The sequence below is a fragment of the Salvia miltiorrhiza genome, chromosome 1 (assembly GCF_028751815.1).
Source record: "Salvia miltiorrhiza cultivar Shanhuang (shh) chromosome 1, IMPLAD_Smil_shh, whole genome shotgun sequence".
In the NCBI taxonomy this organism is placed as follows: Eukaryota; Viridiplantae; Streptophyta; class Magnoliopsida; order Lamiales; family Lamiaceae; genus Salvia; species Salvia miltiorrhiza.
The window spans coordinates 62,098,617-62,123,110 of record NC_080387.1 but is presented as its reverse complement, the minus strand read 5'-3'; the positions used below and the strand labels follow the sequence as shown (position 1 = coordinate 62,123,110).

General features: G+C 39.8%; 7 protein-coding genes across 11 annotated transcripts in view; 2 read left to right on the top strand and 5 right to left on the bottom strand.

The window, feature by feature from the left end:
• Nucleotides 1-24,494, top strand: part of LOC131001622 (H/ACA ribonucleoprotein complex subunit 4) — an 806,367-nt gene that overhangs the window by 154,500 nt on the left and 627,373 nt on the right. The window lies entirely within an intron of this gene.
• Nucleotides 2,460-4,174, bottom strand: LOC131001912 (glucan endo-1,3-beta-glucosidase 8-like). Its single transcript, XM_057928558.1, has 2 exons — nt 3,698-4,174; nt 2,460-3,632 (listed from the first exon to the last, which is right to left on the bottom strand). The coding sequence occupies exons 1-2, from the start codon at nt 4,015-4,017 to the stop codon at nt 2,585-2,587; spliced, it is 1,368 nt and encodes a 455-aa protein (XP_057784541.1). The 5' UTR covers nt 4,018-4,174; the 3' UTR covers nt 2,460-2,584.
• LOC131001789 (glucan endo-1,3-beta-glucosidase 8-like) lies at nt 5,579-7,411 on the bottom strand. The gene is made up of 2 exons (XM_057928386.1): nt 6,917-7,411; nt 5,579-6,850 (listed from the first exon to the last, which is right to left on the bottom strand). The coding sequence occupies exons 1-2, from the start codon at nt 7,231-7,233 to the stop codon at nt 5,710-5,712; spliced, it is 1,458 nt and encodes a 485-aa protein (XP_057784369.1). The 5' UTR covers nt 7,234-7,411; the 3' UTR covers nt 5,579-5,709.
• On the bottom strand, nt 9,141-10,838 carry LOC131001808 (glucan endo-1,3-beta-glucosidase 8-like). 2 transcript variants are annotated; one of them, XM_057928402.1, is made up of 2 exons: nt 10,414-10,838; nt 9,141-10,339 (listed from the first exon to the last, which is right to left on the bottom strand). In XM_057928402.1, the coding sequence occupies exons 1-2, from the start codon at nt 10,788-10,790 to the stop codon at nt 9,283-9,285; spliced, it is 1,434 nt and encodes a 477-aa protein (XP_057784385.1). In that variant the 5' UTR covers nt 10,791-10,838; the 3' UTR covers nt 9,141-9,282. The 2 variants fall into 2 exon arrangements, with proteins under 2 accessions (XP_057784385.1, XP_057784393.1); XM_057928410.1 differs by having other exon boundaries at nt 9,141-10,335; nt 10,469-10,820.
• Nucleotides 10,837-14,001, bottom strand: LOC131001944 (uncharacterized). Of its 2 annotated transcripts, XM_057928602.1 has the most exons (11): nt 13,480-14,001; nt 13,142-13,229; nt 12,941-13,032; nt 12,741-12,859; nt 12,541-12,656; nt 12,339-12,466; nt 12,168-12,254; nt 11,877-11,937; nt 11,721-11,761; nt 11,513-11,633; nt 10,837-11,262 (listed from the first exon to the last, which is right to left on the bottom strand). In XM_057928602.1, exons 1-11 carry the CDS (start codon nt 13,821-13,823, stop codon nt 11,203-11,205), a joined length of 1,257 nt encoding a protein of 418 aa, XP_057784585.1. In that variant the 5' UTR covers nt 13,824-14,001; the 3' UTR covers nt 10,837-11,202. The 2 variants fall into 2 exon arrangements, with proteins under 2 accessions (XP_057784585.1, XP_057784580.1); XM_057928597.1 differs by having other exon boundaries at nt 10,837-11,633; nt 13,480-13,886.
• LOC131001636 (U4/U6 small nuclear ribonucleoprotein PRP4-like protein) lies at nt 14,026-18,048 on the bottom strand. 2 transcript variants are annotated; one of them, XM_057928186.1, is made up of 6 exons: nt 17,785-18,048; nt 15,861-16,755; nt 14,862-15,318; nt 14,584-14,781; nt 14,418-14,499; nt 14,026-14,329 (listed from the first exon to the last, which is right to left on the bottom strand). In XM_057928186.1, the coding sequence occupies exons 2-6, from the start codon at nt 16,748-16,750 to the stop codon at nt 14,235-14,237; spliced, it is 1,722 nt and encodes a 573-aa protein (XP_057784169.1). In that variant the 5' UTR covers nt 16,751-16,755; nt 17,785-18,048; the 3' UTR covers nt 14,026-14,234. The 2 variants fall into 2 exon arrangements, with proteins under 2 accessions (XP_057784169.1, XP_057784178.1); XM_057928195.1 differs by having other exon boundaries at nt 17,790-18,044.
• On the top strand, nt 21,059-24,407 carry LOC131011186 (probable inactive purple acid phosphatase 16). The gene is made up of 3 exons (XM_057938986.1): nt 21,059-21,287; nt 23,676-23,900; nt 23,998-24,407. The coding sequence occupies exons 1-3, from the start codon at nt 21,059-21,061 to the stop codon at nt 24,267-24,269; spliced, it is 726 nt and encodes a 241-aa protein (XP_057794969.1). The 3' UTR covers nt 24,270-24,407.

The following is a 24,494-nucleotide window of genomic DNA, read 5'->3' as shown; positions in this document are numbered from 1 at the left end:
TTTCATTTTGTGGACAACACAAATTTTTTAAAAATGATAATAATAGTGGATATTATTGTTAGTGGAGTTTGGATTCCAGTACTATTACTGCAAGTGAAGTTAGTGAAACTCTATTACTATAAATGAAAGTGAAAATGATATTATGCACAGATCAAAATGACAAATGTAAAAAATAATATCGTGGACGAAAAGAGTATAAAAAATAATGTTAATCAAATATTGAGCATACACAAATTATACTTTTTATATATATATTAATCAAATTAATTCTTATGTGCAACGAATGGCGGACACACATGAGAGAGGGAGCTCTAGCCCCACCAAATATGGACCACACATTATATGTATTAATGTATGTAACGCATTAAGAATGTGTGACATGTGGCACATAATAGGAAATCTATATACATATTTACGTTCAATTATTTGTTTAATTAAGGCAGCGGTGCAAAAAAAAAAAAATCAGACAAAAAAAAGTTAAAAATTAAAAAATATATTCCCTTCGCCCAACGAAAGTGGTGCGTATTTCTTTTCGAATCGTCCCAACGAAAGTTGTGCATTTTCTTTTTTAGTAATAATTCTACACTACAAACAATGTGGCCCCATACACTTTTACACTACAATTTTATTCTCCTTAAATTCCGTGTCGAAAAGATGCGCATCGCTTTCGTTGAGATGAAGGGAATATGTAATTAATTTCTAAAAATTTTATTTTTATTTTATTCCTACATGTATTTTGCTTTGGAAAACATCTGCCACGTGTCACGTGCTTAATGCACCACATAAATAAAAGATGCAAATATTAAAGTAACCATTTTATTTAAGCAAAGGTTAATTGTATCTATAAAATTAATAATGTTTATAAACACTCTTACCAAAATACCCTTAAATTTATTTTATTTTTATCAATATTTTAAAAATCTTAAAATTTTCAGTTAATTATTATTAACTTGAAATCAGAAAAGAAAATCAAATTAAAAGGTTAAGAAAAAAAAACTACCACCCACCCCAACCCCCCAGATTTCCCGTCGCCTCTCCCCCGCCTTCTTGGCCTCCTTCGACTACGCATGCGCAGACCTTGTGCCGCCGCCGCTTTATCGCCACCTCTGATATTCACATGCATCATTATCGTCACCAATCATTTCCACCATTAATTTTTACATCAATCACTGAAATTGGGGAATGAGAGAAGGAGGGATTGTGGAGTGGATAATTGGGAAATGGGAGAAGAAGAAAATTGTGGGTAGAGAAAGGGTTTTGGGGAGGGGAGGGGGATTGGGGAGGTACGGTTTTTTTTTGTTAAATTTCAATTATATTTTTTAATTAAATTTCATTTATTTTTATTATAATTTCATTAAGGATAGAGTAGTCTATTTACTCAAAAATTTATTAGATTTAATATATATTTTTTAATTTCTATGGTTAAAAATTATCTTCTCTTTTCAATATCTCTTATTTTAATTAATGTTTAGAGTAGTTGTACCATTCTATAGAAAAGAAAAACAAAAACTTAAAATATATGTATGCAGAAATATATATGTATATGTTAGAATTGTTGGGACCAATTGTTAGGAAACATAAAATGAAAATAGTAAAATAATGCAAATTGTTGGGAATAATTTCTAGTTATACAAAAGAAATGTTGTAATTAATGTGATATGAGTTGTTGATTGTATTAGAATAATATGATTTTATATTTCTGTATTATTTATAATTATTATTTAGATTTATCTTAGTTTATTTAATTTTATGTAATAATAAAAATAGAATTTAGTGAAAAAAAAATCATTGGGCGGGTTTGGCCCGACCGCCCGATAGCCCGATCGAGGCTGGGCTGGGCTTGAAAGTTGGCAGCCCGGTCGAATTCGGACCAGGCCGGCCCGACTCGGTCAATCTCAAAAGCCCGCTGGGCCGGGCCAGGTTGGCCCGGCCCGCCCGTTTTGCCAGCTCTAGTTAAAATTAACCTTTTATTAACTAAAGTAGTTATTTTTAAGTATTAACACTAAATAAAATGTGTAGTTTAAATTTGGACCTATATACCATGATATGAAGGGATAAATCCCCAGATGAGATCCTCTGTCCCAAAATATAGTGTGTACCATCGTTTACCACTCTTAATTTCTTTATTTTATATTATTTTATATAAAAATAAAAATTATTATTATATTATGAATTCTAATAAATATTTATCATTAAAAAATTGAAAATTAAAAAAATTTATACCCTAACTTTGAATTAATGAACCCTTGTTAATTATTTTTATATTATTTTAATGCATAATAAATTAAAATTGAACAAAAAATAATTTAAAATTATAACATAATAAGAGTGGTACATACTATATCCTGGGATAGAGGATCCCATGTGATAAATCCCACCCCTATTTAACAAAAGAAATTGGCGAATTGGGATGATTTTGATGAATTTATAAGTATTGATTTGGGAGAGGGAAACATTAATTGTTTTAAAATATTTTGCAAAAATTAAACCGGCCGGGCGGCCTGTGGATTGATATGTTACAATTGACAATGTTGGTAGTAATCTAGCATACAAGAAGATATGGATTAATTGATTGAAATTAGGGCTAGATAAAATTGATGAGCTGCTGGCCTTTGACGACCTCGACCGGAAAGACGCAGTGGTCGGTGGAGGGATCATCGTCGGAGACGTATCCGAGCCCCTCGAAATCACAGCTTCTCTCATCTTGGAAGTGAGACTGGAAGAAAACGTTGAAGGCATAGGAGATGTTGTTGTCAACGGTGAGGTGGCTACAGGATGCTCCCGGAGACAATGTGGTGCAGTCGCCTATGGTGCAAGCCTTTTTAACCTGCTTCTCCACCTTGCCCATGTCCGACTTGTCTCCGCTGAAGACGCACCAACGGTCCGGCATGCGCATGATCCCCCTCACCGTCGACGGATATATATCCCGCCCTTTACCGGACAGGTCGATCTTGTATTTGGGCTGCCCGTTGGACGTGTAAATGCCCCAGTGGCGCATCCAGGGGTTGTTGTACGACATTTTAGGCTCGTCGGTGAGGGCGTGCACGTACACACTGATGGCCACCCCGGGCCGCATCGGGGTTCCCCTGTTGCTCGCCACCAGCGGCAGCAGGTACCTGTAGAACCGTTCCGCGTTGTGCGCGGTGGCGCCCACGCACCCGTCGGTGGGCCACCCCACCTGGCTGATGAGGATCCTGATGTCCGAGAAGTTGAGCTTCCTCAGAGCCCACACGAAGCAGTCGTACTCCCACTCCACCACGTTCTTGTACACGGCGCCGTTTCTGTCCCTCACGATCACGTTGGAGGCGTTGTCCGCGAAGCCGAAGCTGAGGTCCAGGCCGCAGCGGCGGGCGTCGTCGATTGGGAACAAGTCCAGCATGAAGGGGGCGTCGTTCTCCCGCAGAAACTGCAGGTGTTGGATCATTCTCTCCACGATGCACGGCCGGAATTCCACATCCGACGGCCGAGTCCTGTTGGTCAGCTCCCCGGAATTATGTATGAAATTGGCCTTCATTCTAGCTCCGTATCCGAATTCGTTGAAGGCGGCCTGCGCGTCGCGCAGGGTTTTCATGGCGCGATCAATAAACCATAGCGGCTTGTCGAACACGTAGTCGCCTCCGACTATGACGGTGCTGCCGCAACAAACAAGTAAAACTTTTTGACCGATCGATTAACAAACAAATAATTTACAAGGTACCTTACGTTGGCGGGCACGATGAAATGGGCTTTTAGTTGGAACCATGATCTGGCATCGTTGAAATCGGGGAGGAGGGGGTCGAAGATGGTGATGGTGAGGTCGATGTTGCTTCCGGCGAATGCTCGCAAGATGTCTTCTTGAGTGGAGAAGATTCGTAGGTGCGTGACGCCGTTCTGCAGCAGCAGATCCACCACCTGGGAGGGGAGCAGCCGCTGCGCGCTCTGCCTGCCCCAGGTCATACCGATGAAAGCTCCTGCGCCGTACCCTGCAAGCTGCCCCACCACCATCAATGCACACACAATCGTCATCGTCGAGGCCATGGAAACTAGCTAGGTTTTTTTCCCGGGGATTTGATGAGATGATTTCTCGATCAATCTTCCAGCCCCAGGGGATAATTTCCATGGATCATGTTGGTAATGGTTTTTCTCCATTATGAGTTTTGATGTGAGAGAGACAGAGACAGAGAGAGCCGTACATCCCATTTTAGACCCCAAAGAATATTGCCTAATTAAAGTAGGCAAAAGAAATAAAATCCTACAACTTATATTTTTCACATAGTTTAGACCGTTGGTATCCATACTCGGATCTAAGTTTCCGTACGATAGTATATTTGTCATTGCTGGTGTTTGTTAAAAATAATACTCCTCCATCCCCTCCCATAACAAGTATCCTATTTTTCTTTTTAAGTTGTCCCACAATAAGTGTCTCCGTCACTTTTTTACCTTTTAATCATCTCTACTTTAATTCTATTTCTTTCACAAAATAAGAGCGAGTTCCACAATTTTTTATTTTTTTACTCTTTAACCATATCCACCTAGCTAAATTTCCGTGCCAAAACAAATTAGGACACTTGTTATGGGACGGAAGGAATATTAGATTCCCTCTAAATTATGTATATATGATTTTTTATTATTGTATTTTAAAGTATCTTTAATAAAATTAGGAATAAATAGAAAAAAGGGGGGTTGGTAGTTTGGGATTCCAGTTGGGCTAGAGAATCCATTGCTTAGCAAAATTTATATTAAAAAAAGCATGAAGAAATTTTATTTTCAGTGCCATGCTAATTAATATTTTGTGATTAAATAAGATAAATGGCGCATAAACAAAGATTTCGTAATTGTTGTAGCAAAATATAACCGTGGAGAAATAAACAACCAATCTGAAAGAGGATGAGTAGAATGTCGAAATGGAAGGAGTAGAATATTTTGCGGGAAAATGCTTTGGGAGAGTGAAAAGTCGATGATCGAGCGAGTAAAAGATGGAAAATAAAAGAGTACTCAAAACGAGAGAGAGAAAGCTCAAATTATACTATATTTTACTCGCAAGAGATATCAGAAAAAATCCTTTCGTTTACAAGGAAGGGAAAAATTAGTACTTGTAGAAGGGAAAAAGCTACTTGAGACACAAGCTGGAGATCGACTTTATTACTTTTGAATTGAATTGAAACATTATTTGAGTTTTCGTATATTGATCCTGAATAGCTCGCAAGCTACGGTCCGACTCACTCGAATTTAGTTCAAACTTCTTAATTTATACAACAATGCACATATTTATTTTGTCAAATTTACAAGGATCGGATTTGGATTTGGAAAAAATGCGCAAGTATATTGCCTAATTATGTTTCCAAAATTTTGGTTAAAGTAAACAAAAATTCGTGTTTTAGCTAGCTGTGCTGTACCTCTCTCAACGTAAGTCTCAATCTTCCTACAGAAATTAAATTACACCAATTTAGAATGTTACGAGTCCAATCAGGATTGAGATTTAATATATCACATGTAATGTCCCACATTGTGTCTCATTTTTTATTTTATTTATTTTCTCCAATTTCAATTATATAAGTGGATATATGGGACATTTTGAGTCTAGTTTCCCGGCCCTTCATTCTTGCATAACAGGTATACACTGTTTTTATTTTATTTTGTTTTTGTAGGTATACACTGTTAAATCCTGTAATTAATTCATCATTTCGTGAGCACGAAACGGAATATAGAGATAAATGAATTAAACTAGATCTACATGAATCCCCCCATGATGTACAACACGAACAGGAAGACGACACCATTTGTGGGCCTCCGGTGAGCGGCGGCCGCCCCAAAATCGATGACCTGCATGCCTCTGACCACCTCGACGGGGAAGACGCATTCGTCCGTGGACGGATCTTGGTCGGTGATGCAGCCCAGGCCGTGGAAATCACAGGCTTGCTCATCTTGGAAGTGAGTCTGGAAGAAAACGTTGAAGGCGTAAGACACATTCTTGTCGATGTCGAGCCTGCTGCAGGACGCCGCCGGAGCTAGGGTGGTGCAGTCGCCTTTGGCGCAGGCAAGTTGCACCTGTTGCCGCACCTTCCACATATCACTCATGTCCCCGTTGAAGACGCACCAGCGTTGGGGCATGCGCATGATCCCCTTGACCTTGGTGGGGTAAACATCCCGGCCCCGCCCCGACAGGTCGATCTTGAACTTGGGCTCCCCGTTGGACCTGTAGATCCCCCAGTGGCGCATGAAGGGAGGCCTGTGATCGCTGATCTTGGGCTCATCGGCCAAGGAGTTGACGTACACATCGATGGGCGCCCCGGGCTGCTTGGGCGTGCCCTTGTTGCTGGCCACCATGGGCAGCAGGTACTTGTAATAGCGCTCCGCGTTGGCGGCGTTGGCGCCGGGGTAGCCGTCGGTGGGCCAGCCGACCTGCATGACGAGGATCTTGAGGTCGGAGGCGTTGAGCTTCTCCAGCGCCCACACGAAGCAGTCGTACTGCCAGTCGAAGCCGTTGGTGTAGACGGCGCCGCCCACGTCGCGGATCACCAGCTTGGACCTGTTATCCGCGAAGGCGAAGCTGGGGTCCAGCCCGCAGCGCTCGAGATCGGTGATGGGGAAGAACTCCACCATGAAGGGGGCGCCGTTGTGGCGCAGGAACTGCAGGAACTCCAGCATCCTGTCCCTGATGTCGGGGCGGAACTCAGCCGTGGAGGGCTTGGTGATGTTGCTGTTGAGTAGGCCGGCGTAGTGCAGGAAGTTGGTCTTCATCCGGTCGCCCAGGCCGGACTCGTTGAGCGCCGCCTGGACGTAGTTAAGCGCATTCCACAAGAAGTCGTAGTCCGGCACGCCAGAGCCTCCCAAGTCCAAGGGGTAGACGCCTCCTCCGATGATCACCGACCTGCAGCCTCATCAGATATACTAATATGATTGATGATAGGAGAGATTTGATAGGATGATATCGTACGGAATTTGGGAGACGTTGAGGCTGTCGTATTTCCATTGGACCCAAGATCTTGCCTGGGAGATGTTGTGAGGGAGGGTGGTGTTGTAGATGGTGATGGTGAGGTTGACTCCGCTGCTCTCGAAGGCGTTCATGATGTCCACCTGAGTGCTGTAGATTCTGGCGTTTCTGATGCCGTTCTGCAGTATCAGATCCACCACCTGCGACGGCACCAGCCGCTGCGCGCTCTGTCTCCCCCAGTTGATCCCAATGTACGCCTCTGTGCAGTACCCTGCAAACAGGGCCACCACCGCCAAGGCCACCGGGATGGGGGGCCCCATCCAACAAATTAGGTTTTCTAACCCTACAATTCAAGATCTGGATTCTCTGGCCTAATTTCCTTATGCGTGCTACCTGTTGCTCTGCCGCCCCATCATGGAGGAATGGCTGAGAGAGAGAGAGAGAGGTATTTCATGAGAGACAGGCATTCATCTACGTCCAACAGTTTAATGGGAACCTCACAAAATAAGCTACTTTTCGACTTCATTTTATAACATTTTAAAAAGTACTTAAATAAATTGGTACATAAATCATGCTTACTTTGTATGAGAGGTTGAGTCTTAAAGTCGCAAAATTCAGCTCAAATAATTTAGGTACATGCATATAGTATACTCCCTCCGTCCCCAAAATAAGTTCCTCTTTGGGGACGGCACGAGTTTTAAGGAAAATGGTAAAGTGTATTGATAATGAAGAAAAATATGTTATAATTAGTATTGGGAGTGGTGAAAAGGTGAAAAAGTGTTATAATTAGTATTGAGAGTGGTGAAAAAGTGAAAAGTAAGAATAAATAAAGTATTATTAGTGGTGGGGTAGTTGTCCAAAAATAGAAAGAAAGAAAGAGGAACTTATTTGGGGGACGTCCCAAAATGGAAAAAGAGGAACTTATTTCAGGGACGGAGGGAGTATATGATTATATATATGTAGATTGTAAACAAATTATGAGTAACATACATGAAGCGCACAAGTCATTAGTTAGACGCTTATCTTCTAATTATTAACTCGAGGTTCAAGTCATTAAAAGCGGAAAATGAATAATTATTATTGACGATTTAAAGAAAAAAAGTTCTATATATATATAGAGAGAGAGAGGCTCAAATGATAATTTTCATCTAAAATAAGAAAGATGAATCACTCACAGTCCTTTGATTTGATCATAAAATTAAATCTATGGTGTATGCATTACTTTTGATGAATGAATAGAGCACCTGAGTTTGAATTCAAATAAAATTTTATTATTTTTTCACCTTTTTCATGTCAGTGCAATATTCTCAATTTTCATGCATGATAAACATGATTATGATATTTTCTTTTTTCATTTGTTTGTTTTGAATATTTATTTGAAATCCTTAACCATTGCAAGCTTCGATTTCTTTGCCAAATCAATTTTATATGTGGCTTATGACTATCGCTTCGTAAATATCAAACAAATCTAAGCATTAACTATTTCTTTCCTGCTTAATATCATATGCAAGAAATTTGTAGATTTTACCCCTAGTACAAATTATCAATTTTAAATACGAGCAGTAGAGGCAAATTTTGTCTATTTAATCAGGAGTTTTAGAATACAACTATAATGTGTTTGCTTTTTATCTCTATAAATAGAGAGATAATATAATGAGGTATAAATTTATTATTTAAAATGGAGATCACATTTTTTTATATCTTATTTAGTTTGGATGATAATATATTTATCCATTCCTTATGTATACCACCCATTTTAAGTATAAAATATACATTTGTTGCCTGAAAATTTATGCAATTTACCCTATTTTTTATTACATCAAATTAAACAAGATATAAAATAATAAATAGAGTTTATCCCTTCCTTATATTTCAAAACAAAAACACCCTACCAGTCGTTTGTGTGATAGGATCGTCTGTTAACTCTAGCTAAAAACAGGGTAATTAATATCACCTTAATTTTGTCTCTACAGTGTCATCCGAGTCCCTTTTCATTATTAATTAAATTACATAACCATTACACAATTATATACTATGTCCTGAGACCAAATTATAAATTCATTTTTTAACGTTTAAAACTCTTTACCTTTTGTTTTGGCGGACCGAAGCTTAATAATTAGTTAAATCGTGATTGAATCATATCTCAAGCTTAGTCTTTTTTGTTTTTGGTTTTCAGAGTTGGAGAAAAGATAATAAGAGAATGAATAGTTGCGGCTAGAAAATGAGAGAGTAGCAGCAATTGGCAAAATGACGATCACATTGATTCTATGGGTATTTATTTACAAGAAATTTGGTTGCAAGCAAAGTGGCAGTGATGAGTTCCCCCACAAGATGAGAAAAATAGAGTACAAAATTGAAAGTGTGATTAATTAAGTGGGCAAGTAAAAGTTGAGTTGCTGGCCTTCGACGACCTCGACGGGGAAGACGCATTCCCCCGTCGAGGGATCCCTGACGGACACCCTTGCAAGCCCCCCAAAATCGCAGGATCTCTCGTCCTGAAACTTGAACTGGAATACCATGTTGAACGCATACGATACATTCTGCTCGAAGCTCAGCTGGCTGCACGACCCTCCTATGGTCGTGCTGCTGCAGTCCCCCTTGAGGCACGCCGCCTCCAACTGACTCCTCACGTAAAATATATTCGTCTTGTTCCCGTTGAAGATGCACCACCTCCCCGGCATCCGCATGATCCCCCCCATCCTCACCGGGTACACGTTCCGCCCCCGCCCCGACAGGTCTATCCTGTACTTGGGCTGCCCGTTCGATCGGTACACCCCCCAGTGCCGCGTGAACGGGTCCGCATAATACATCTTCGTCTCGTCCGCCAGGGAGTGCACGAAGATGTCCAGGGGAGCCCCCGGCCGCATCGGGGTGCCCTTGTTGCCCGCCACCCGCGGCAACAGGTGCCTGTAGAACCGCTCCGCATTGGCCGCCGTGGCCCCCACATGCCCGTCCGTCGGCCACCCCACCTGAGTCACCACCACCTTCACGTCCGAGGCGTTGATCTTGGTCAGCGCCCACACGATGGAGTCGTACGTGAACTCGAAGACGTTGGTGTACACAGCCCCGTTGATGTCCTTGATGGCAATGCCGGTGTTGTCCATGAAGGCGAAGCTGAAGTTGAAGTAGTTGCGCCTGGCGTCGAGGATCGGGAAGGTATCCAGTAGGAAGGGGGCCTTGTGTTCCTGCAGGTGCCGGACAAACTTAATCATGTCGCCCCTGATTTCGTCGGAGAAGTCGGCGGCGGATGGCCTCGTGATGTTGGGTTTCAACATGTTTTGAATATGCACGAGGTTCACCGTAATCCCATCGTATCCCACCTCCCTCAGAGCCTCCTGCAAATTCCTCATCGCCACCATCGTCATTTCAATGGCGGCCTTGTCCCTCAGTCCGCTCGTGAATACGTAGCTTCCGATGATCACCTGCCTGCCCATTAGTCACATGTATGTAACACCAGAAAGAATCCAATAATACAAATACAAATACAATCATCTCTCTACCTTATACTACAACTCTTCAGATATTTAGATTTATTCCGGACCCAAATTCTGGCACCGGCCAAATCAAGGAACAAGGGGACGCCTTTGTGCAAGGAGATGGTAAGCTCGATCCCGCTGTCGACAAATGCCTCCAGAATATCATTCTCCGAGGAATAGATTCTGGTGTTCCGTATTCCGTTCTGCAACATCAAGTCAACCACCTGTGAGGGAACCAGCCTCTGAGCGCTCTGCCTTCCCCAAGTCATGCCGATGAATGCTTCTGTGCCGCAGCTTGCAAACAAAATTGAACAAACATACACAAGGATCGACATTTTGTTGGCCATCACATTAGATGAATATCTAATGTCTTTCATTCTTCCTTTCTGATGAATGATCATCACTAGGTAAAGAATGAAATGAAATTTCTCAAAAAAATTGAGTTACTTTTTAATGGCTGGGAATCATATATATATATATTAGAGAGTGGTGTCACTAAATGAGATGTTTGTGGTTCCAACATCACCATGCAATTGAATGGTTGCCTATATATAGTCATTTACATTGAGCTACAAAAATCTCCTTAATACCCAAAAAGATCAGCTATTCTTGTATAACTACGCATGTTTCTGACAATATCTCTCGCCAATGTTCAAGATAAAATGCAAAATCTATCAGCAAAAAGCTTACTCTACTTTTACTCGAAACTGGATTCAACGACACATTTTACTTCATCAGAATCATTTGTTGGATCGATATATGGAAATAGCAACTGATGATGACAATCAGCAAGATTCTCTCTCATTCCGTCCTTCATTTGTACCAGCCAGTGAGGAACCACCGCAGCAAAAAACAGAATCCACAGCATAGGGCCTGCAGCACATAAGTCGAGCAATGCTTACTGTTTTAATACTACTTCTTACCAATGCATATTTTCAAAGATAGAAATTAAAGTGAAGCCAACACTAGAAATTCTAATAAATAATGTCTATAAACCGCGACAGAATCTGCAGATTTAACATTCACAAAAAAAGGGTAAGTGTGTTGGGTGGGGTGAAATGGATGATTGAGAAGATGAAAGAATCTGCAGATTGAGCATGGCATAATAGAGGGAAGTTGTTACCTGGAAAACTAGTAACATAATACAAAGAGACTTCTCTGTCTTCTTCCCGAACTGTCTTAAGAAAAAGTTCACCAGAGTACCATCATTCGTTCCAGTCAGTAGGCCAGACTTTGGGTCAAACCTGAGCACCACGAATAATGAGTTACGCACCAATATAGGGAGAATATTCCTACAACATAAGAAAACAGGAAAGCAGTGGACAGAGTACCTAGGCAGTCGATGCCGTGGACAAGGTACAATACCAGCCAGCTGTACAAAGAAATGGTTTGACATTGTTCTTATATCCAGCTTCATAAGCGAGAGCAAAGCAGAGTGTGCCCGTGTGTGTGTGTGTGTGTGAGAGAGAGAGAGAGAGAGAGATAACCTGAGGGAGTGATAGCAAGAAGTTGAGAACTTGAGGCGCAAAGAAAATCAGAAGTGTTTCGCTGGAAAAGAATTGTTCCAACTAATATATTAGTTGAAGGTTCAAATCATGATTTAATAACCTCGCAAAGAAACCACAAGCAGAAAATAGCTCATTTCCAGCGACCAGATCTCAAACACTCGGTTTGGTCTTGTATTCATAATTTTATCCCGTAAAACCCATTATGTACTAAAAAAACATTGTTTTAAGGATTATGAAGTCAATAAGCATTCGCAAAGTGAAGAAACGGACCTGAAATGGCCTAAAATGCCAGCCACTGCCATGGTCATTCCGGCAAAGTAAGTGTAGGTGTCGCCAACAAAAACTGACGAGGGATACCTGTAATAAAGATGCAAGGAAATATCAGGTGTTAGCAAGCAGAGGACTTCTTACTATACCCGAAAGAGTTGCAGGCATCATTACCAGTTGTAAGAAAGCAATGCTAGAGAAGTGGCAAGCAAAGGCTGTGTAAGGTAAATGGAGAAAGCATGTGCTTGCTTGTATTCAGGATCTGCAGATGCTCCGATTTGCACGACATTGTGTATCAAGATCTGCAATTATGATGCAGTCAGATTCAGCCGGTGAAGTCTGATTATGATACACGCATACAAAGTCTGTGGCTTACAGCACATGCAATAACCACTGTCTGTCCAACTTCAAGCCCGTTTATACCAGCGTGAATGTTGATAGAATTGGTGCAAAAGACAGCTAAGAGCCCCATATATAGCTTATATATCCACCCTGTCCACAAAACGTCATGTTACAAGAAAAACGGAAGGATCACATCAGAACTCGCAAATGAAAGTTATAAGCAGAATAGGTTACCTAAATCTAAAATCTCTACCCCAACATATGGAATAAGAGGCTTCGGTATAATTATAGATGTGTGGCCTGCGTAGGCCATTAACAAGGGAAGCGCAGCAATAGATGGCAACACTAACTTCCTGTCTTCATAATCACGTAGAAATAAGCAGCGATGAGAGATGGTTATGAGAGTAATGAAGAGAGACACTAAGCATACTCACACTCTCCAAGGTACATCAAGGACATCATCAACAAACCCAAGGAGAATCATGAAGCAAATTGATGCTAACGCAGCATTGTATTCAACCAACCACTGAAATAAACAAAAGCACTCTTAACTATGGCATCCAATTCATTTTGAAATGAATGTGGAGTGGGGAAAGATGTTGTATAAATGAAGAAAAACAGCACACGCTACTTACATTTGAATCTGCAGCGAAGTTAAAATATTGAAACAAGATTGCCACGACAAGAAAAACAATCCCAACTACAATACCCAGTGATTCTGGCCTGCACAACATTAAATGCAATCATTCAATAATCTAATCAAATGTGCCAAAATAGAAAAACAGGAAGAAAGAATCCCACATTATTAAGGATAAATTCGGAAATAAGATATTTCAAACAGTTGCAGTGAAAGCAATAGAAACGCGATAGAAGAATTCATAAAACAATTAGAAGTAATTAGCTCAATAATTACGAAATTCGTAATTGACAATTCTGCAATGAGAGAGAGGGAGAGGTGAAGAATTCAACTCACACTTTGATGGATCCATCGGGAGTGCCTTTCTTGTTAATATCATACCCAAATAAATTCCTTCGCGATACATACTTGGACGCCACAGGAATCAAGCTCACGGTAACGAAAAACCCGATAAAACTGACGAGCGAATTGATGAGGATCGGCTTTTTAAGCTCATATTCAATCTTACAGTAAGAGAAAATCAAGAAAAAGTATGGGATGGCAAATATGAGGAAGATTTTAGAGATTGTGAAGAATTTCGCGGGACGAATTGGGGAATCCGTTTGATGGATCTCGGGTCTTGATTTTTCCGGTTCAAATTTTGCGGCGTCAGATGCTGAAGGTCGCTTCCTAGCAGCCATTGTTGAAACTAGAAGCCGGGGGATCACTCACTTGTGCGTCCGTCTCTCTAGGTATGATATATATACATTTGTTTATTTTTACTCTCTATATACATATACTATTTAGATTTGAGAGCGAATAGATACATGATGACGTGGCAACAGGCATCTGAATTTTCATTGACGAGTTGGCTTTCTGCAACTTTTTATGGTGACAAAAGCTCAAATTCAAGATGATTATATTCCCTTAATTCAGCATCATACAAGTAAGCGATTGCGACATCATTTTGCCAGAAATAAAGAAAACTGTGTTACAAATCAGAGCATAAGACATGACATCTACATTCTCATCCTTGCCTCTACAGCCAGAAATTGAGATCATGAGGTGCATAACGCAGAAGAGATGAAGGACAAATTTGAGTTGATTCTGCTTCAGTCAATTTCCATTTCCTTGTCTCTCAATGCTTCTTTACTCGCCCATAGCTTAATTGTTCGATCATGTGAGACAGTTGTAATGTAGTGTCCATCTGCCAAAGCCATGATTATGAAAAGAAACCACAAATTAGCAAGCCTTATGTTTTAAAACCATAAGACAAGATAAAATTCAAAACTGACCTGCAACAACATCCAGTGACGTAATCTTTGATTCATGGCCAGATAATGTCCTTACAGGCTTAAAATCTCTAGAAGACCAAACCTAGCAAGACACATCCAGATAAGGGTGGGCTAAAGTAAATATGTTATCAAAGAATATGAGACATTTAAAAAACTACGAGCAAACCTTAGCAGTCATATCAAATGAAGCTGTAACTAAAAAGTATCCCTCCTGCGGTTCAAATTTGACTTGCGAAAGCAGGTTGGAGTGAGCAGGTATTATATACAAACATTTTCTCTTCCTCAAATCCCATATCCTGCAAGTATTGTCTTCACCACCAGTAGCCAGATGATACCCATTGGGAGAAAAACTTACACCAAGAACCTGAAAAGAGAAACAACGATAAAGCTGCTACACACGTGAATGGAAAAGGACAACTAATGTCAAAACATAGGGAGCCTTACGGGTTTGACATGGCCTTCCAGAGCAAGAATACTTCGTCCAGATCTCAGGTCCCACACACGAGCAAGAGAATCCAGTCCACACGAAGCTGCTAAGGAGCCATCATGATGGAAAGATAATCCATACACACTCCTACTATGACCTTCTTGGAGAAGCAACTCTTCACCAGTCTCTATATCCCATAATCTCCAAGTCTTGTCAAAGCTAGTCGTACCCAAATACTTTCCCGATGGATGGAAGGCTATCCGAGCAAGGCGATCTAAATGGCCCTCAAATGTTCTTAGGACAGACCCCTCCGGATTCCATAGTCTCGCAGTCCTGTCAGCAGAGGCAGTAGCCAACAATTGGTGGTTGATTGGAGAGAATGCAACATCAGTAGCTCGTTCGGTATGCCCTTTAAGAGCAGAAACCTTCTTTACTTCTGGCATGCTCCACACTTTTGCAACTCCACTTAGAGAACTAAGAAAAAGGTAGTGGGGAATGAACAAATAAGTGATCTTGTCATAAGAGATAAGTTGGGAGAAGAGAAACCATAGTATATGCAACCACAAGATGCAAAGAAAGCATATAATTGATAATTGGAAAAACTCAAACTATCAATACATTCAGTTACATAAAACTAAACTGAAAGTCTATAAAAAGGAACTTTTCAAGATGGTCATAAAAGGATGATAGACTGCAGCAATTTCATGGTAACTGGAGAAAAGAATGAACAAAAACCATATCATTCCTTTTTTTTTGTTTAGCTTTGCTATTCCGTCAAACAGTACGCATACTCACGAAAACAAAAGTCTCTATCACTTTCTGGCAGTGAGTTTGTGTATAATCCGAAATATAATAAAAGAGATGACACCAGTAAATGGACATTTCAGCAAGACAGCAACTGCTAACAACCTAGAAAGCTTGTGAAGCTGTGTGGGCAGAATCACAAAGCATGATTTAATAAGAAAACATGCTAAATCATCTCAAAAGAAATAGGCTGAGTAACAGAAAAATTTTACCAGGTGGCAAGCATCTTCCCGTCATGTGAAATTGAGCATCCTGAAAGAGGTCTATCATCGCCAATCTCACTGCTTTCTAGTACTAGATTTGCTGCTTGCTTCAAAGACCAATCTACCTCAGCATCCAAATCCTCATCAGGATCTTCCCTTTTTCTCCTTGCACGATGGAGGCGCAATGCTGACTTAATAATAGAATACTTTGCAATCTCTCTTCGGGCTTCAAATAGTGATTGTGAACCTTCAGTGTAAAAGGGATACTGAATGTCTTCTTCAGGTTCAGAAGGTCCCACCGTGCCTCCAGCTTCTTCATCCTCATGAGCTTTCATCAGCTTCTCCAACTGCCCTTCAGAATCAAGTTTTGCCATAAGAGCCCGTAGACGATCACGCCTCTCCATCTCCCTCTCTCCAAAGAGAGTTATAGGTTCACCAAGCCGACGAAGCCGAGCTCGGACAGCATTGTCATTAGTGGGCACTGCCAAGGCAGCAGTGCGACGCTTCATCAGAAGTTCCTGTACTGCTTTCTCCTGTCTCTCCCTGGCCAGTTTGCTTTCTTCTGAGATCTCATACTCATGGCCTGTAGCAGTCCGATTCAAACCCAACCCTTCCTCATCAGAATCAGAATCACTAGTTCTTGTATCTCCCTTTGGTGGAGGAGGCCTATGGACCGGAGGGCGGACAGGTATTGGAGCCAATGGTCTCGGAACTGAGTGAGGTGCAGTAGGTATTGGGGCAATAGGAGGTATCACTGGGGTTGGAGCAGTGGGTGCAATTGCAGGCTGAACCGGTTGAAGTGACATTGCATTGATAGCAGAATCCATGGGTTCATCCCCAGCAGGTGAAACTGAAGCAGTAGCTGAAGTAGTGACTGTATTCTCCTCGTCTATGTCCATGATTCCTGATTAATGAGAACCTAATACATGAGAAAACCCGTGGTATTCCCACGCGGAAACATAAACGTGTGTACTGAAGAAGCTGAGTTTATTTAGCTATGTTCTAATTTTCCCAACCGGATTTTATAAGAGATGAGATCCTTTTTTTCTGAATGACAGATTTATACTTCCATTTACCACACGAAACAAGGGTTTCACCCATTCACCAGACAATATGCACAGAAAAAACAAAACGAGGGGGAAAGAGAAAAAACTAAACCAAATATTTCCTACTTATACAACCACTAACAAATCTCGTTTAGCATCCAAAAAACTTAAATTCTTAGCAATAAATTAGAATCAGCGATAGGATTCGGAATATAAAGTAATTAACGAAATTGGAAGCGCAGACACAACTCGCATGGCGTATTAAAAGGTTGATTTTGTATGGTGGACAACAGCATTGTTCTTTGCTGGACCAAAGCAAAATTCTACACCGATAACCCTAAACCCCATAAACCCTATGAGATAGTAATCAAACAAAGCAATGAAATTGATGCATTGAGATCTATTTTACGTGATTAATATAGATTCACACATACAGAACAACGAGCGCAAAACCTATACGAATTGTTAAGGGTAGTGAATAGACATACCTATCGAGGGTTTGCAAGAACAGGGAGCGCATTCGCGCTCTCTCACTCTCTCCCTCAAATTTTTAGTAGCTTTTTTTAAGTGCCTAGTCTCTACTAATCATGAATATACAACTCCAGTGACTCAACAGCAAATTATTTTCGAGAGAATATAAGCTGTAAATGTAAATCATTCTTAAAGAACATAGAATGTCAATGTTCATTCTTTTCAATGTCCCGATGGTGATGTTGCTATTTATATTGTGTATGGCTTTCTTGCTCAGAAACCTAATACAGTGAACCTTTACCAATTAAACAAAACCATTTTCGAGAAAATATAAGCATATTAATTAAACAAAATCCACTATTCCATTCTCATTCATGAACATTACTTGAAAGTTAAACCTGCACACAGACACAAACCTTACTAGGAGGCGCGGCGGACCGAGGGAGGCGGAAGGAGACGCCGGGCGCGGCAGACAGGGGGAGGCGGCGTGGCGGACTGGGATTCAGGGGCGGGTCGCGGGGAGGATGAGATTAGGCGGGAGGAAGCAGACGCGGATTCAGGGATGGGGCTGCCGGGGGCGCGTCGGACCGGGGGGAGGATGCCGGAGGCGCGTTCGGACCGGGGGGGGGGGGGGGGGGGGGGGGCGGGCAAATCAGACGATAGAATAGAGACAGATAGTTAGGGTTTGGACTTTGTTGGTCTGAGAATTTAGATGAAATTATTAAATTAAAAAATAATAAAAAATATTATGTATATATATAAAAGTATAAATGATTTAATTTTTATATCTAAATATTTTATGTTAATTATTGTATTTTACAATACATAGAAGTTAAATAATGAGACTTTATAATATTTTATTATATTTTTTAATTTTTATATCTAAATATTTTATGTTAAATATTCGGATTTCGGGCTAGCCCATCGGATTAGTCGAGTCGACCCTATCGGGTGTCGGGCTATTCGATTACAGGCTAGTCAGGTTGTAATTTTTATCGGGTTGAAATTTTTTAACCCTAATCCTCTTGAGTTGACGAGTTAATCAGATCAGCCCAAGGGTTTCAAGCTGGATTGACATCCCTAGTTGTAAGTGGAGTTTGTGGACCCAATTACTATAAATAGAAATAAAATCATATTATGGACGGATCAAAATGACAAAAGTGGAAACGATATCGTGGACGAAAGCAGTATAATATATTAAAAATGCAACTTTCAAATTGAAATCAATTTTAAAAGTAAGTAGCAATTTTGTGATTATAATAAAAATGAATGTTTATTTGTATATTATATTTTTTTTCTTTTTATTATTTATTCTTTATATTTTTTTATTTTTTTATTTCTTTTCTAGAATTGTGAAATTCGCCTAATTATAAAATATTTAATATGCATATCAAATTAAAGATCACTATAAGATATTTTATTTGATATATTTTATTTTATGTAAACATTAAATTTAAAATACAAAAATTATTTATTTAATAGTTAAAACTTAACAAAATTCTCTCTCATCTCTCATATTTTTGAATAAATTTATTTTCATTCATTTTTATGTTCATTTATTTTTTCTTTTAACCTATTTTATTTTCTTAGTTTTTATTTTTTTTTACTTTTTATAGTATCAATTTTAATTATGTAAATTCTTCTTTATTTTTATTTTTTTCTATGAATTGGTATCAATTTTATATGTGTACATAAATATAAAAAAAATTTACATATGGCACGTTTCGATATCCTTCAACTAAATTGACAGGGCATATTGTCCATTTCGAAATTTAAAGTTTAAAATATATTATAATCTATAATTTGGAGACCCAATTGTGCCCACAAAAGAAAATCTACAAAATTTTCAAGAATATATATGTATTATTACTTTCTTTCAATGAGAGTTGCAAAGTGAGAATTTCCCTTTAATAATTTAATTTCCAAGAGATTATCTTATTGCCTGGCACTTAATTGTGACCAAATGATTGATGTTACGCCTTGAAAACGAAAGTGAAATGTGAATTATAAATGTAATGCAATACCAAATCAAAAGAAGTGAGATATGTCCAAAACCTCAAATCCTCCATCGTGTCGTCTTTCAAATTTGTTTATTTACTAATATAATTTATTTATAAAAAAAAAAGAAGTGAGATAATCGACATATGTCTGTATGCTGCACCTAGTCAGATACATTAGATACGATGTTAAGTATATATGACCAAAGGCACGAAATAGCATCTCAATGAGCATCCCCTTGTAACATATAAGAATCAATAAAAATATGCATATATTGCCAAAACATGGACAAAAACAAATACAACTAGCACAAAGAACTTGGAATTTATCCGAACCCCAGCTGCCTCCCCACGTCGTGTATCCAGATGGTGGATTCACGTCACCCAAGTGCCAAGCGTTGTTGTAATAACTCGGCCATCCAATTGCAACCCCGTTATCGAACGAATAGCCCCAGTTTTGCATCAAAGGGGGGCCGTGGTTACCTGAGGATGAATTAGTTGGGACTTTGAAGTTCTCATCATCATCGCCCCAATCCATGACTGAGTAGGCCTGGTTTGGGAAGAGGGAATCGCCAAAAATCACAACGAGTGATCTTTGAAGTTATACATACTAGCTTATGCAATCCTTCTTTATTCTCACCACATTTGTCCATTCTCATTTGATCTTCTTCTATATATAAGTATTGTATTTTATTTAATTAAGATAATATTAAAATTTTATTTTAATGAAATGTTGAATTTTAAAAATTAAAGAGTTAAAATGAAGTAAAATAAAAATTAGAGTCATTTTAGAGCCTTTGCACTAAAGAGTGAATGCTCTAAATGGGACAACATGCTTAGAGCTCCTTATAGACCCTTTGCATTCGAGATGTTCTTACATACAATAACTCTTACGGCTGCGCTTACTTTGATGGATAAATTTATCCATGGGAAAAGATGGATAACAAAAATTTATGCCTTTAAATGTATCATTTCTTTTCCAACATTTGACACAAAAACATTTTTCATTCCTTATTTTCACTTCAAGGATGTATAATATTATCCACTAAAAAATGGAAGGATAATATTATCCATCCTTGAAGTGAAAATAAGGAAGGAAAAATAGTGAACTTCTTTTTTGTGTCAAATATTGGAAAAGAAATGAGACATATTTAAAGGCATAAATTTTTGTTATCCATATTTTTCTATGGATAAATTTATCTATCAAAGTAAACGCAACCTAAAAATTATAATCCCTTTGTCCTGCGAAACTTGACCAATATTTTTTTTTAGGTTATCCTGCGAATCTTAAGCACTTTCCTTATATGACAATTTTTTTTTTCCTTTATTCACCTTTTTACTTTTTTATCTATCATACTTAACACAAAAAATATTAACTCCTTAAAACTAATGCTAAAAGAAAATTGCCCAAGCTTCATGGGACGGAGAGAGAACATGCAATTAACCCTTTTTGCATTAAATTGTTGAAAGTATCATGGTAGCAGCATTCAGCAAGGGCAAAATGGTCATTCCAGCGCAAGTAACTATCAGCTCAGCGACACACTACATCGGAAAAAAACAAAAACAAAGCGACAACGCAACCGCAACGCCTCCATAAAACAGAAACGATCCTCAAATTCATCTCCGAAATTACGAAACAATTTTCCTTGGCACATCCTTAAATTATCGTAGTAATCACTCTTCCCAAAACCCAATGCCGAGGAAGTTGATTCTCATATATCTCTCACTGATCATCGCCGCCGGAGCCGGACCGTTACGCACGACGCCGGAGGACAACCTCTGGATGCGAGATGGTGTAGCTTTCAGGATCGTGCTCTTCGCCGACCTGCACTTCGGCGAGGACGCGTGGACCAAGTGGGGCCCCAGGCAGGACTTGAACTCTGTGGGGGTTATGTCTGCTGTGCTAGACGATGAGCATCCAGGTTTCGAATTAATTTTCTATGTTTTTGTTTTTCTTTTATAGTGGAAAAGTGGTTAATCAATAAAATTCACCCGATTTATTTTTTTCACAATATTGATGATGCAAGCAGTTAATGTTTCTGTTCTACGACCAAACTACTGTCTCTATTGTATTAGGCATTTGTCTTATCATACTCGATTTTATGGAGTATATTATTCTGTTAATTAGAAATCATTATAGTTTGTGGATCTTGATTTATGGATATTTTTTTATGCATAAAACTTAATGTTGGTTTTAACTGGAATCCAAGGGGACACCAAGCGGTGCGACCTCCTGTCTGTGAACAGTGAGGTCTCGGGTTCAAACCCCACTGCTCCCCCTTCCCAGCTCCCCCAAGTCAAAAAAAACAGGAATCCAATTCTCTGTGTATATATGATATGGCTATGTTATTGATGATTCAGTTTGTAGCATATCATGTCTTTCAAGGATTATATACATTGATTGATGATGTTAATGTGAGTTGGTCGTGGGCTTGGGTAGTTGGGAGTATTAAACTGGAGAGGAAGAGTCATTTCATGTTTCTGAGTACTATTATTAGCTTGTCTCTCTCTCAGGCATGCATACAAACGCTTCACGTGCTTGATGAACATGCATTTTTTACCTCTTGGTATGTCATATTTGATGGTTAGTTATGAGGTTTTTGTGTGTTTGTTGATTTATTTGAGCTTATATTGGTTTATGGTCAAGAACTTGTCACTTGCTTGTTGTTTGAACGAATTTTCAGAAATAATGAAGCAGAATTTGGAAGAATTGGCTGAAATACAAGTTGTAGTTCGTCTCGAGAGGAGTTCGTGAGCGCAAACGGATCGTAAATCGGAGTTCGGACGAAGGAGAACGAGCCAAAACAAATTGCTACGCAAAGCGTCAGAGCTCGCGCGGTCGGCTCGCGCGGCCGCATGCCACGGCCGCGCGACGGAACAGGAAGTTCTGGAACCTCGCGCGGGCTGAAGGCGCGGCCGCGCGACGTGGCCGCGCGAGTCGCTGTATTTCCGCCCAAAATTTGTTTTTTTAGCGATTTTTGGTATTTTTGAGAGCTACAAGACCTATGGCATATAAATACTCCCCAGAAACATATTGAAAGCACCTTTTATCACTTTTTATCATATTTTACTTTTCCTGAGAGCTGAGAGAGACGGAGAACAGAGCAAGAGCAAGACTGAAGATTCTCGATTTTACTGCGGTTTTTCTTGTTGGATGTTTATTTGTTTTATTGAGATATTGATTCTAGTTCATATGTCTATGTGTGGCTAGAATCCCTTTTTCCCAGGGTTTAGGGAGTAGACATGATTTGAATTTCTGACTGTTTGGTTCAATTAATTTAGACTGTTATTCCTTTTTATGTTCTTGTTATAATTGTTTGCTTTATTGATTGGCCACCAATTTAGCATAATCATAGGTTTTAATTTGATATCGGGAGATGATAATTATTACCTTAACTAAGAACATAGAACACATATATTTAATTCTAAAGGGAATTGATATTTGTGAGGGCGTTAATCCTATGAGCTTTTAGGAGTTGCATGTTAGAAGTGCGATCCAGGGACGGTAGCCTTGCATGTAATCAACGGTTTGTATGCCACGGGAGTGGGTATAGACTAGTCTTGAGATTGCCTTAGGAGATTATCTTGATAATTGAATTGAACATGTTAGTTAGGAGAGTCTGTTGAAACCTCTGCCTTGGGAAATCTTGTCTTATCTGTTTCTTTGTTTCACAGCTTGATTTATTTTCTTTCCTGCTGTTTATTTATTTAGTTTAAAAACAAAACTCTTAATTTCGTTTGTCCAGATAGAGTAGAATAATTTAGGATAGGAATTGATAATAATTAGTCTCTGTGGAATACGACCTTGCTTGCTACTGTATACAATTGCACTCGTACACTTGCGGCGTGTTAAATAAAATAGCGAACAAGTGCTAATTAGGGCCTATGCTTTTGGACGGCCAAGACTGCCCAACGCTTTGATTAATTCTTAATTTTATTGGCTGGAATTTTGTGCTTATATTGAGAGAAGTCCCGAGAAGATTGGAATTTTGCACTTCTTTTCAGTATTTAATATAGCCGAAATGTCAATTCATGGGACAGAGATTAGATTAGAATCTTCGGAGTCAATGTTTTCCTTGAATTTTTCATTTTATTACAATGCTCATTGTTTTCTTCTTTTGTTTGTGTTTTGAGTGTTTCTTTCCATGTTTTTGATGGATGGAGCAGCCATTCCAAGGCGCAGTCACATTGTGTCGTGTTTACTGAATGAATTGGAATGAAGAAAACATAATTAAGTTCCATAATATGTTCGAACCATTCATTTCTTGTAATGGAAAATAATGTTGATACTGATTTTATGTAAATGGCAGACTTTGTGATTTATCTTGGAGATGTGATCACGGCCAACAATATAATGGTAGAAAATGCAAGCTCGTATTGGGATCAAGCTGTGTCGCCAACGAAGGCGAGGGGGATACCGTGGTCTACCATATTTGGGAATTACGATGATGCCCCGTTTGAGTGGCCGCTGGAGTGGTTTTCAGAGATCGGGATTCCTCAGCTCTGTTGCCCGGCTGCAAATGCCTCGTTTGCCGGTACGGGCATTGGAATTGATATAATGCTGACTGTTTGAGTTGTGACATTGTTCAATATGGTTGAAATAGAGTGTGTTTCATCTTCCTGGTTGATCAGAATGCAGTTTCAGAGGCACGACGCGTCTGGAGCTGATGAAAAGTGAGATGGAGCGCAACACATTATCCTTGTCCAACGGCGGGCCAAGAGACCTATGGCCCAGTGTCTCAAACTATGTCCTCAAACTGTCATCCGCGAGCAATGCTCAGGAGCCGGTGGCTTTCATGTACTTCTTCGACTCCGGGGGTGGCTCGTATCCGGAGATCATATCACACGCGCAGGTGAAGTGGTTTCAGGAGAAATCTCAAGAGATCAACCCTTATTCAAGGTAGGCAACAACACTTGAGTTTTGAAATTGATGGCGCGTTCTAATTCTTGGTGGATGATGTTAGGGTTCTGGAGATCATATTTTGGCACGTCCCGAGCAAAGCATACAAGAAGGTGGCTCCAAAGTTGAGCAGAGGCACGCAGTGTGTGGGGTCGATTTTCGGGGAGAGTGTTGCTGCACATAGTATGATCAGTTTTTTGAAATTGTCAATGTAATGGAATAATCAGAT

Bases quoted from the DNA above. Each gene is read 5' to 3' on its own strand.
- LOC131011186 (XM_057938986.1), top strand. From the start codon at position 21,059: ATGCCGAGGAAGTTGATTCTCATATATCTCTCACTGATCATCGCCGCC. The intron at 21,288-23,675 runs GTTTCGAATTAA...TGTAAATGGCAG, and splicing joins GCTAGACGATGAGCATCCAG to ACTTTGTGATTTATCTTGGA. The intron at 23,901-23,997 runs GTACGGGCATTG...CTGGTTGATCAG, and splicing joins TGCAAATGCCTCGTTTGCCG to AATGCAGTTTCAGAGGCACG.
- LOC131001789 (XM_057928386.1), bottom strand. From the start codon at position 7,233: ATGGGGCCCCCCATCCCGGTGGCCTTGGCGGTGGTGGCCCTGTTTGCA. The intron at 6,851-6,916 runs GTACGATATCAT...ATGAGGCTGCAG, and splicing joins CTCAACGTCTCCCAAATTCC to GTCGGTGATCATCGGAGGAG.
- LOC131001912 (XM_057928558.1), bottom strand. From the start codon at position 4,017: ATGGCCTCGACGATGACGATTGTGTGTGCATTGATGGTGGTGGGGCAG. The intron at 3,633-3,697 runs GTACCTTGTAAA...TTGTTGCGGCAG, and splicing joins ATCGTGCCCGCCAACGTAAG to CACCGTCATAGTCGGAGGCG.
- LOC131001808 (XM_057928402.1), bottom strand. From the start codon at position 10,790: ATGATCATTCATCAGAAAGGAAGAATGAAAGACATTAGATATTCATCT. The intron at 10,340-10,413 runs GTAGAGAGATGA...ACTAATGGGCAG, and splicing joins CTGAAGAGTTGTAGTATAAG to GCAGGTGATCATCGGAAGCT.
- LOC131001944 (XM_057928597.1), bottom strand. From the start codon at position 13,823: ATGGCTGCTAGGAAGCGACCTTCAGCATCTGACGCCGCAAAATTTGAA. The intron at 13,230-13,479 runs GTGAGTTGAATT...AATGTTGTGCAG, and splicing joins CCCGATGGATCCATCAAAGT to GCCAGAATCACTGGGTATTG. The intron at 11,938-12,167 runs GTCCGTTTCTTC...ATTCTTTTCCAG, and splicing joins GGCATTTTAGGCCATTTCAG to CGAAACACTTCTGATTTTCT.
- LOC131001636 (XM_057928186.1), bottom strand. From the start codon at position 16,750: ATGGACATAGACGAGGAGAATACAGTCACTACTTCAGCTACTGCTTCA. The intron at 14,500-14,583 runs GTTTGCTCGTAG...GTGTCTTGCTAG, and splicing joins CATTTGATATGACTGCTAAG to GTTTGGTCTTCTAGAGATTT. The intron at 14,330-14,417 runs GTCAGTTTTGAA...TGGCTTTGGCAG, and splicing joins GTCACTGGATGTTGTTGCAG to ATGGACACTACATTACAACT.